The 11,546-nt window shown below is 43.7% G+C and overlaps 1 protein-coding gene across 2 annotated transcripts; it reads right to left on the reverse strand.

Annotated features, from left to right (window-relative positions):
* Positions 1–29: 29 nt before the first annotated feature.
* Positions 30–7,996, reverse strand: fam131aa (family with sequence similarity 131 member Aa). 2 transcript variants are annotated; one of them, XM_050032717.1, is made up of 5 exons: positions 7,666–7,996; positions 4,035–4,146; positions 3,772–3,948; positions 1,314–1,445; positions 30–1,147 (listed from the first exon to the last, which is right to left on the reverse strand). In XM_050032717.1, exons 2-5 carry the CDS (start codon positions 4,123–4,125, stop codon positions 585–587), a joined length of 963 nt encoding a protein of 320 aa, XP_049888674.1. In that variant the 5' UTR covers positions 4,126–4,146; positions 7,666–7,996; the 3' UTR covers positions 30–584. The 2 variants fall into 2 exon arrangements, with proteins under 2 accessions (XP_049888674.1, XP_049888673.1); XM_050032716.1 differs by lacking the exon at positions 7,666–7,996 and adding an exon at positions 4,457–4,600.
* Between the last annotated feature and the right edge of the window lie 3,550 nt (positions 7,997–11,546).

An 11,546-nucleotide genomic window follows, 5' to 3' on the forward strand; every position in this document is an offset into this window, starting at 1 on the left:
AACACACACTTCTTTCAAAAAAAGTCATATTTATATATATGCAGGACATTCAGACATTCAGTATCAAACATAGCCCGACCCACATGACACTGCATGACCCAGAGGAAACAACACTACAAAATATCCATAGAAAACCAATGCAACACATGACTCTTCACAAAAATGTACAAAACTCAGTTTGAACAACAGCTTTACATTCTGGTTGAACTCTCCAATCAATATATATATATATACTGTTTACAGCAGCGATAAACGGAGCGAGATCAGTACATGGAAGGCCTGGAGGATGACAGACAGAAGGCAGCGAGTGGAGGAGACATGATCCGAGGAAGAGGAGGAGGTGGAGAGAAGTTAAAGGGACAGCTCACCCCTAAATCAGAAACATATTTTTCCCTCTAACCTGTTGTGCTGTTAATCAGTCTAGAAAGTCAACAATCTGGTTTGTTAAACAGCTCCACAGGTGAGAGGAACAACATGTATTTTTGATCTTGGGGTGAACTGTCCCTTTAACGGTGAAAGCAGAATAGATTATGTCATATCCAGAATCAACACGGACTCAAAGAGACATAAAGATGGACAACACATCACATCAAATACTCTTTCTTCTCCTCTATCTCATCCCTCTCCTCCTCTTCATCGAAGGACGCCACTCCAGAGGAGGCCCGGTCGGAGAAGAAGCTCCTCCGGCTGGAATGCCACATTCGAAACTCATGAAACACGCTGCCTTCCTCCTCCTCGTCCTCCTCGTCCTCCTCTCCAGGGGACTCAGAGTGAGAGGTGGAGTAGCAGGAGTCGAACCTGCTGCTCCTGGCCCGAGGCCTCCACTCAGGCTTGTGGTGGATGCAGACCTCACTGCTCTGCTCCTGCAAAAGAGCTGGCTGCTCCTCCTGGCCATCCAGCCTCTCCTCCTCTTCCTCCTCCTCCTCCTCCTCCTCCTCTTCCTCCTCCTCCAGGAAGGGACTCATGCAGTCGCTGGGTAAAGTAGGTGAATTGGTCTGGGATGAATGTGGGTCATTGTGAGACGCAGGCCTGCCACAGAACAGGCTGCCGCTGCTGGAGCCAAGGGGGCTGTCGGAGGGCGGAGCCTCGCCAGCTTCAACTTCAGGCTGGCACGGCGCTCCGCTGGTAGGATTGGATGTGGCTTCGTCTGAGGGAGGAGCAAAAAGTCAGAACACCTGGAGATGGATGGATAATTGAGGGAGGGGATGGGGAAGGGGATGAGGATGAAGATGAAGATGAGGTTTTGTCAGTGAGGACGCAGAAATGAACATGATAGGTGATGAAATGGACAAAATGGTGGCGACTGTGGATACCTGCGCTCTGGCTGGAGATGGTTTGTTCGTTGGTGTGAGAGTCCTCATCGTTGGAGTCTTCCTCCTCATCGTCATCTATAGACGCCCAGGCTCGCAGCTTAGCCTCAGCAATGGCAAATTGCTCAGCCACACCTAGCGGGGACACAAATTAATGCAGTGATTTTCACAATTTCTTTTTTATTTGTGGTTTGTGACCCTTAAAAGGAAAAATGTGTGTGTCCACCTGTGATCAGTTAAACCAAATGCTGATTTTTCCCTTTTGTTTTTAGGGGTGTTCTAATACCATTTTTTCCCTTCCAAACCGACTCTAATACCTGAACTTGTGTATCAGCTAATACCATGTACCGATCCAATGCTATTGTGATAAAATAAATAAATAAATAACAGCTGTATATTATTGACCCATTTCCTAATCAAGAGACTACATAAAAAATACAGGAGCCATTTTAAGTAAGTTTCTAGACCATAGTGTTATGGAGATCTTCTTAAAAATAGTAAATACACAGTTTTAATCTTGTATATGACATTACCAATTTTAATAAATTACCTGGTATCAGATTGGTGAACTTATATTCACACAATGTGGCTCTCACAGTCTATATGGGCATAGATTCGGGGGAGGACGCAGGGGATACGCAACCCTCAATATTTAGAAAGTGCATTTTTTTATTAAAATGACTTTAATTTATTTATTTATCAGAGGATTTTTACATTCACACCATAAACTGATGAAAATGCACATATTGGTGCACAAAAAAATTCCAGAATGAAGGAATTTAAGTGTTTCGATGGAGGACCCTGAAGCTCCCTGTTTTCATATGTGTCCCCACCATTATTGTAACAAAACCTCCCTTGGATGTCTTTAAAATATCAGAAAATTGTAACATTAAACACCAATCACAGTTTCCCAGAACCCAAGGTCACATCTTCAGATAGCTCATTTTGTTTGACCAACAGTCCAAAGTGCAAAAATATTCAGTTTGCAATGATAGACAGCGAAGAAAGCCCCAAAATATTCACATCTGGTATCAGGAAATGTTTTGCATTGTTGCTTGAAAGGTGATTCAGCTCATTAATCGATTGTTTCGGCTCTTGTCAGGAGCTTTTTTGAAATGAACAGAGCAGGAATAAAGTGTCCTCATTTCAGAGCATGGATCAAAGTGTGAGGAAAAAGACTTAATGATGTACATGATGTACAATCACTACGTGTCCCCCCCCCCCCCTCTCAACATTCTCTCTCTTGATCAAACCACGTCGATGTCACCGGCGCCAGAGAGGATGAGTCACAGCCAAACAACAGGAGCTGTTGTACCATTGGTGGGCAGTGAAGTGTTGTGGGAGAGTGTCTAATAGGCCACCATCTGCTGCCAAGACAAGCCGTCACCCAAGAGACAGCGCGGTGGGCGGAGCGGACCGCTGACATACAGGAGTTTTAGGGGATTAGGTGCATGACAGAAGGTGGAAGCCTGCCAGGAGATGATGCTGGAGCTAAACCCGGGATAAGTAAGAGGATGCACGTGCACACTCAAACAGACACCAGCTAGTTAGGCAGCAAAAGCTGGATACAAAACTTCTCCTTGGCTAAAGGTCACAGAAATCAACACCCGCAGCTGTAGGCATGGGATGATACGAAAATGTCATGTCACGATTATCCTGTTTCAAATAACTGTAATTTACGATATTATCCTGATAATCATCAACATGTGCTTAAATCTCTTCAAACTATGGAAACAAATGAGAGAGACAAGTATTTAAATTTCAAAAGCCACTGAGTTTATAGCATTGAAATATTTTACTCTGAAAGCCATGTATCTGAATTTATTTGTTCCTATTTGAATTTTTAAATTAAAAAAAACAACAATTCACATATTCAGATTTAAAAAAATAAAAATAAAAGTTTCACAGTTAAAAAAATATATTCAATTTGCTCAAATTGAATCGGTCAAATTTAGTTAAAAATATAACACTATTAAAATTTGATGGGTCAAAATGTTCAGGCTTGATTGCTTAATCCCTTTTCTGGGTATCTTGTATGTTGCTATTTAATTTGTGTTGTGTTTTTAAAATGTATTTATTAAGTATTCACTGCCTGTAAAAATTCAAGTACTTAAGTCATTTATTTTCTTCCATATCAAACATACTAGAATTACTTTTTATTTTGTTGAGAAACAAATATTTTTCTTGCATCACAGGACACATGTTTTTTACTTTTTTGCGGGGAAAAAAATCTTTAAAAGTCAGGTTTTGCAGCTATTTGAAATTGCATTGTATCTTGCAATACGACACATGCCGATGGTTGATTAAGATCTCTTGCAGCCTGTTTTTGCAGAGTCTCTTTAGGTGCTGTTGGACATGATATTCACAGTTATTCCGATAGTTAAAATTCACCAAGAGCAACTTAATGTTATTTTTTCTTTTATCACAGTCAAGATTAAATCGTATATCATCCCACCCCTACCTGCAGCAAACCGGGCCTCCTTCTCTCCCTCGGTCAGACGGCAGTAGGAGCTGAAGTGTGCAGTTGGAGGTGGGTCTGCAGGTTTGGGCCAACCTTTCCACTCAATGAGGTGAGCGACCCGGCCCTGAGCCAGGGAGGTGGGCTTCGTCACATGGTCCCTCACTGCCTGAGAGATACCTGCACACAGAGCAGCAGAGGTCAGAGTCTGAAGTTCTAACTCATTTGGTAATCATCAAGTAAAAACACACAAAGAAAGTTATTACCATTTAAGGAGGATCTGGCCAGTGCTGCAAACTCTTGGATGCCGACACTTTTCCTCGAGTCTGCCGGAGATTTTCCTGACTTCGGAATCATTTCACTCTCCTCAAATTTCACCTGCAAGACACATCAGATTTCAGTGAAACTCCTCGTTTTGCACCACATGCACGAAAGCAGCAAATAAGCTCAGTTTAGTCCAGATCTGTGCGTCACATCCAGCACTAGTCAGCTATTTCCACAAAGCAGTAAATGTTTACTTTGCCAATATTTACACTGTGAAAAACATTCTAATAGCATCTCAATGAAAAGCTCAAAATCAAATATGAATCACAGGATAAACACACGAGCTGTGGCCTCCATGCCAAAATAAATGCTTCTTCCCAAACAGAGATCCATACTGCTTTTTAATAAACAGACTTTTTCCTACCTCTTCATCTCTTTGTCTCTCCCTCCTTTCTCTACTCCTGGACCTCAGCCTCATCGTGGACATGCAGAGATGGTGTCACAGCGCAGCAAACCAACACAACTAAAAGTCACAGCTTGGGTTTACTGGTTTAAACCACGGGACAGACAAGCAAACAACTATGCCCTACATTTACTGCACAGATGCTAAAGCCAGGGTAAGCCGGTGAAACCGGTTAGAATGGTTGGGATTGAGGGAGGTGAGGCAGCTGAGGGCAGTGGTGACCATGCGTCGGGGGCAAACATATGGCATGTGACTAACTCCAGTAAGCAGCTCCAGCCAGGCCTGCTCACCCCAAAGCTGCTGATCCCTATTAAAAGTGATATTGCTACCCAACTTTATTACACGTCTAAAACAAACACACATATGGCTGCACCCAGTGGATCTGGTGTGTCACCTAAATCTGCGCGGAGTATGTCTTGTTTTTAGGGCAGGTGAGTCTTAAACAAGCAGTAAACATGTTGCCCAAACACAACTCTGAGCACGTGCATGACTTGACAGATACCCTTAAGCAGATCGGCTCCAAAAGCAGCTAAGAAAGAAGAGGCTGCGGTTAGAGGCTTACGTGAAAGTCAGAAATGACAGGAAATGTGTGTCAGAGGCACACAGGCAGGTAGGGAGCTGGCAGGCAGTGATATGAAAGGTGCAAACAGCTCTTACAGCTCCTCAACGCTCCTCAGAGGCAAACTTCTGCTGCAAACACACACCTGTGAGCACTGCGGACGTCACTCATGCTCAGCGCTGATAAACACACCACATGTTCAGCATGTGGAGCTCTGTGCGGCTCCCCTCCTGAGACCCAGACGCACAGATTTCAGCACCGCTCAAAATCACGTTGACAAAAGGAGACTTAAAGGAAATCTGCTTTTACTTTGAATTGTTGTGGGTTATAATGAGGTCATATGCCACTCACTCACTCTATAGTGGTTCCCTCTGCAACATTTTTACATCATGTCCTGTAAAAGCAGACTAATATCGCATGTCACAGGTTACATGTTTTTATTTGGATAATTTAAGTGACCAGACAAGGTTGGGGGAATAATTTTGGGGGGTTTCTTGCCTTTATGAAGGAGCAGCTGGAGAGAGAAGAGAAGGTATGACGTGCAGCAAAGGGTCACAGGTCAAACTTGACCCCGCTCGCTCAGCCTATATGTGAAGGATGCTCCACCAGGTGAGCTAGAGGTCATCCCAACAAGCAAACATTCAAGAGAAGTGGGAAAATTATATAAAGATATGCAGCATGACAATATTTTTCCTCTCTGCTATTCGATTAATCATCCTGTGACCACTCAGATTTATCTGGTGACCACGTGCAGGGGTCCCGACCCTTAGGTTGGTAACCAGGGCTGTGAACAGTATGTAGGTCACATCCTCTCATCTGGTTTAAACTTCTCTGTTCATCTGTTGATGCAGTAATCTGTTATAGTGCTAGAAAGATTAGTCAATTGATAAGTCGACAGATGAAAATTTAATTAACCGCGATTTTGATAACTGGTTTAAGTCATTAAAACAGTTGTCAGCTGTTAAATTAATAGCCTAATAATTGATTTATCAGTTTGAATGACTTGTGTAAAGAAATAAAGTCTGATTATCTGAAAAATTTTCAGACATTTGAGGACGTCATCTTGGGACTGATCCACATTTTCCCCCATTTTATAGACTTTACAACTAATTAATTAAGTCAACTTTATTTATATAGCACATTTAATACGACAAGCGTGAACTCAATGTGCTTTTAAGATACATCATACATGACAAACATAAAATATCATGTAAGATAATAAAGTGTTACACATATAAAAACGAGCAGGACATGATGAAAACAAAATAAGAAGGTATTATTATCATTATTCTTAAAAAAGGAAGATAATAATAATAATGCTAATTCCTAAGATTTGATTTCAGGTACAATGAGTCGACCTTTATTAGATGATCTATGGATCTCTCTACTGTGAACTCATAATGGTGGTAGTTTACATAAGAAGGAGCTAAACCATTAAAGCATTTAAAAACAATTAGAAGTACTTTAAAATCATTTTTGTTTTACTGGGAGCCAGTAAAGAGAAGATAAAATAGGAATGATGTGGTCAGACCTTTTAGTTTTTGTTAAAACGCCAGCTGCTGCATTAATTGAGGAGGTAATGGACAGATTAATTGACAGTTAAACCTAATTGCAGCCCTTGTCATTGATTCACAGCTTCTCAAAGGTCTGATTTTTGTCATCTGTCGCTGTAAACTGAACATCTTTGTGGTTTTGACTGTTGATTGAACAAAAAAAAGGACATTTGCAGCCTGTATAGACTAAATAATTTATAGAGGAATCACTGACAGATGAATCAATAATGAAAATAATCACTAGTTGGATGATCTGAGATTGTTCCCTTTGATATTTGCCTCTTCTTTCTTTTTTTGAACCCGTGCACCTGCACATGATTTGGCCCCTCTGGAGCAGTTAATTGCGTAATGTTGCTTTTAAAAACTCCCTCTTCAACATGCTGATCGCCAGCTGACAAATGCTGCTAATTGGCCTTCACCCACCCTGATAACACGTGGAGCTGTTTGTGATCAAGTTGCCTAAAGTCCCGTTTTTTTTCACGAGGTGTTTGGATTATTGAGTCGACTCCCCGCAGAGGCAGACTGCTGTGTGCCTTTTTGACACGAACACGACTGAACACGTCCAACAGGATGATGGTGTGACATCCACACAGCCTGTGATGTGACTTACAGGACCAACAAGTGGGATCGAGTTCAGCCAGTCTGAGCCAAACACCTTGTAGGCCTATCTGGCATGAATGAATGGAGGGAGCTGCAGTGCTGATGTGATGGCTTGTTATTTCTCTCTCTCTCTCTCTCTCTCTCTCTCTCTCTCTCTCTCTCTCTCTCTCTCTCTGTGGAAATTCAAGCAACAGAAGCGACACTCGGCTGAATAACATCACCCCGCCATTGATGGGTGCAGGCCTGTAGCCTGCAATTACGGGGAAAATAACGCACGAGAGGCGCGGATGCAGCAGCAGCGGGTATCCTGGCAACCTCTGAAGTCTCCATCTGCATACCAATAGCTCCATACCTGCATCGGATAAACATGCCAAGAGCTGCCTGCCCTTTCTATGCACCTTCACGGCTCTAACGATGCTCGTGCGCCTGTAATGATCCCCGTCTCTCTCGGTACCTACCTGTAAGTCGGACCGCGGCGGCTCATGATAATGCGCTTAATTGTCTCCAATCCGATCAACAGATGATAGCGCGCGGTGTGTGCCCCTGCAGCAGCTCTGCAGTGGATCATTAATGCCACTCAGTCGGCGGAAACATCTTCCTAACTCCAGCATCAGGTCTCCAGCACAGACGCACCATTTGTTGCTCGGTATATGGGTTACATAGGCTGTCCAAATGTCTCCCGATGGCAAGCGTCATCAACGCAAGGCGGTGTCACATCCCATCTCCCCCCCTTCCTCCCTCTCGTCCTCCTCCTCCTCCCGGTGCAGCCAAGATCAGGATACAGTAACCTGCAGCTTTGGCCCCGGAAACCACTGCAGCTCATTTTGTCTATGTTTTAAAATGTACTTTACTGCACACACCCGCAGTCATTTGGTAAACACACTCAACATGCAGGGTGGACATGCGGTTCATGTGTGGAAATGTACTGCAGTGTGATATCAGGCAAAAGCTGGAAGGTCCAAAAATTATTTTGTAATAAAAAAAAAAAAAACTGCAGTCAAGCTAATCTGACCGTATTTATCTGATATAACCCGCAACATGGGACTTGTAAATAAATAAATAAAACCAAAGACATGCATTCAGGTGAAGTGAATAACTTTGATTATTTTTGTTCCAATGCATTGTTCTGCTGGGAAATCATTCATGTGGATACCACCTGACATGTTCCACCCACTCAAACACCGTTACAGACCATGTACCCCCCCTCATGGCAACAGTACTCCCCAATGGCAGTGGCCCCCAGCAGGATAATGCAGCATGCCACACTGCAAACATGGCTCAGGAATGGCCCAAGGAATGTGACAAAGACCTCAAAGTGTCAACCTGGCCTCCAAATTCCCCAGATCCCACTCTGAATGAGCATCTGTGGCATGTGCCATTAACCCACCTCACCACCCACTGGACTAAATGGATCTGCCGCCAATGCACTGGTGCCAGACACTGCAGGACACTCCCAGAGATCCTGTGTCAAAGCTTCGAAAGGTCAGAGCCAAGTCCGATCCAAGGAGGCCCCACCTTGGATTAGGGGTACATCTGGGGTACCGGCACATCACAAGAATCCTTGAGCAGATTGGGACCTGGGAAATTTTGATCGAAGGTTTGATAACCAGTTCTTTTTTCACCCCTATATTCACCTTTGGGGGTACCCCGACGAAACAACCAAGATCTAGGAATACATCAGGAAGATGGCCCCCAAAGATGAGCTGCTAAGTGAATACCTCAGGCAGCAGAAGAGAAGGATGAACCATCATGGAAGAACAAGCCCCTGCACGGCATGTACCACCGACAGATTAAAGAAGTGGCCGTCATCAAGACATCCTAACAGTGGCTGGAAGAGGCCAGACTGAAAGACAGCACAGAAGCACTAATCATGGCAGCACAGGAACAGGCACTTAGCACAAGATCAATAGAAGCAGGTGTCTACCACAACATAGCAGACAGGACCCCAGGTGCAGGCTGTGCAAAGATGCTCCTGAGACAGCAGGGTGTAAGACTCGAGGCTGTGACCCCCAAACTGGGAGAGTGGCTCCAGCAGATTCCAGGTACATCTGAGGTCTCTGTCCAGAAGAGTGCAGTCCTGGGAACAGCTAAGATACTGCGCAGATACCTCAAACTCCCTGGCCTCTGGTAGAGGACCTGAGCTTGTTATTATTGCCCCAAAGAAATAAGAAAATGCAAAGTAAAAAACTATGGGGTCTGTTAAAGAAAAACAAATTAATATAATTACAGAAAATTGGAATGTAATGGCAGAAATGCAGCATGTTTTCTTAAGTGTATAATAACCTGAAAGCAAATGGTATTATTTTTCTTTCTGGTCTGCAGAGACAGTCGCAGACTCAACAATCAGAGACAACCAGGACACCATGTACGGAGAGCCACCCAATGATGTCACCACCCAAGCCATTTCTAGGACATGACAGAGCAGTCCTTCACTTTCGGCTACGAGGACACCACACACTCTCAAGCCCTGGACGAGGAGGAAGGTAAAACTGACTCTATATACACCATGACTGTGCCAATCCTATGTATTTAAATGATTAATATTCTGTGTATGTGTGTGTGTGTGTGTGTGCAGGGGTGCTGGGGCCATCACAGCCACTGTTACAGCTGTCTTCCTGGGAGCGTCTGTCCTCCTCGCCCTCATCGTCATCACACTCAGGAAGTTCACCACCTCCTGGACAGATAATTAGCTCCACAGGTAAGAGGAAAAATATGTATTTTTGTTTTTGGGGTGAACTGTCTCTTTATTAATGCTGAAATGATGAGCGGATTAATCGAAACGGTATTTCAATATTTAAGTAATTTATCAAGCCTGAATGTTGGAGACCTCTCTAGTTCGATATGCTCATTTTCTGAAGTGAGTATCTTTTGGAAGTCACCATTTTGGATTCCGGGACCTTGTGATGAACATTTTCCCTGACTATATGTACTGGTATATACACATGTGCGCTGTATATTGTGGCTGCTTGAAGGTGACTGAGTACATTCAGTCACAACAGGAAAGAACTGGGTCAGTGGGGTTTCTGCAGCCCATTTATCCCCAAGGTGACCTAGTGGGTCAATCCAGACACGATACACAGAGGCACCAATTTAACTTTGTCCTCTCCCATGCTCAAATTATAAATCTCCACTTCCCTGCATGTAACTAATTGGAATTATTTTAATGTAAAGGTAACATGACACCTGGGAGTGAGTCGAGTCGACGGCCCGCTGTGACTGATGAATGATGATGAATGAATTAAACTGATGTCAGACACGTTGAATTTCTATGACCTTGACTGTTTAATGTAGAGTGAATGGACTGCACTTGTATAGCACTACGAGTCACATTCACCCATTCACACCCATTCACACACTGGTGGCCGAGGCTACCATACAAGGTGCCACCTGCTACTCAGTTTTAACACACTCACACACCAATGGAGCAGCCATCAAGAGCAATTTGGGGTTCAGGATCTTGCTCAAGGATACCTCAACATGCGGACTGCTGATCTTCCAATTAGTGGACGACCCGCTCTACCTGAGAGCCACAGTTGTCATGGTGACACCACGGCTGATACCCAGTCCCCTTAAAAGGTATATGTGGTACTATGCAGGATAGCTGGTTACCGTTTATCAGCATGTTTGCCAGTGCAAGTGACAGTAAAAGCCAACCCCAGATTTACTCTCGTTTGGTCTTTCACCTCACTATACTTGAGTGTTGTGTCTCTTGGATGCCTGCTGCTTATGGTCCGGCACCTGGGGTCTCATTTATAAAGATTGCGTACGCACAAATCGGGGCCTGACAGAGGCGTACACCACCTCCTCTGGAAAAGCTGCGGCTTTGGAGACATTTTTGAGACAGGAAATTGGCGACACAGATGGTAAGGTGGAATCCTGATTTCAGAAATTGTTGAATATGTTTTGGCGCACACCATTTTTGGCTTTTGCTCATACCTGCATTTTTTAATATCAATCCTAGGCACTGTTTTAGAAAGACCCCTGGTCGCTACCTTTTTAAAAAAGTTCCAACCTCACTTGAGCGTTGTGAGGATATGCGCCCATAAATGTCCCGAACAGACAATAAGAGGAGAATAAGAATATACGAGCATAGTACAGAGGCTCCGCAGAGAAACACACTTCTTGTGGGTCGTAAGTTATGACTGAGGAATTTCTTTCAAGTCTATACATCGTTATTTTAGGAAAATCCTGCTCAGTATATCTTTAACAAGGTCAGTTTGGAGCGTCGATATGACCACACACACACACACACACACACACACACACACACACACACACACACACACACAAACCATAAAATCACTGGAGCAGCCGACACGTTTCACACAAACTCTGCTCA

This window comes from Epinephelus moara, chromosome 21 (genome assembly GCF_006386435.1).
Source record: "Epinephelus moara isolate mb chromosome 21, YSFRI_EMoa_1.0, whole genome shotgun sequence".
NCBI lineage: Eukaryota > Metazoa > Chordata > Actinopteri > Perciformes > Serranidae > Epinephelus > Epinephelus moara.

Excerpts from the sequence above, each read along its gene's own strand:
- fam131aa (XM_050032716.1), bottom strand. The coding sequence starts at position 4,519 with ATGTCCACGATGAGGCTGAGGTCCAGGAGTAGAGAAAGGAGGGAGAGA. Across the intron at positions 4,147-4,456 it reads AGAGACAAAGAGATGAAGAG|GTGAAATTTGAGGAGAGTGA; the intron begins GTAGGAAAAAGT and ends TGTGTCTTGCAG. Across the intron at positions 1,148-1,313 it reads CATCTCCAGCCAGAGCGCAG|ACGAAGCCACATCCAATCCT; the intron begins GTATCCACAGTC and ends CTCCTCCCTCAG.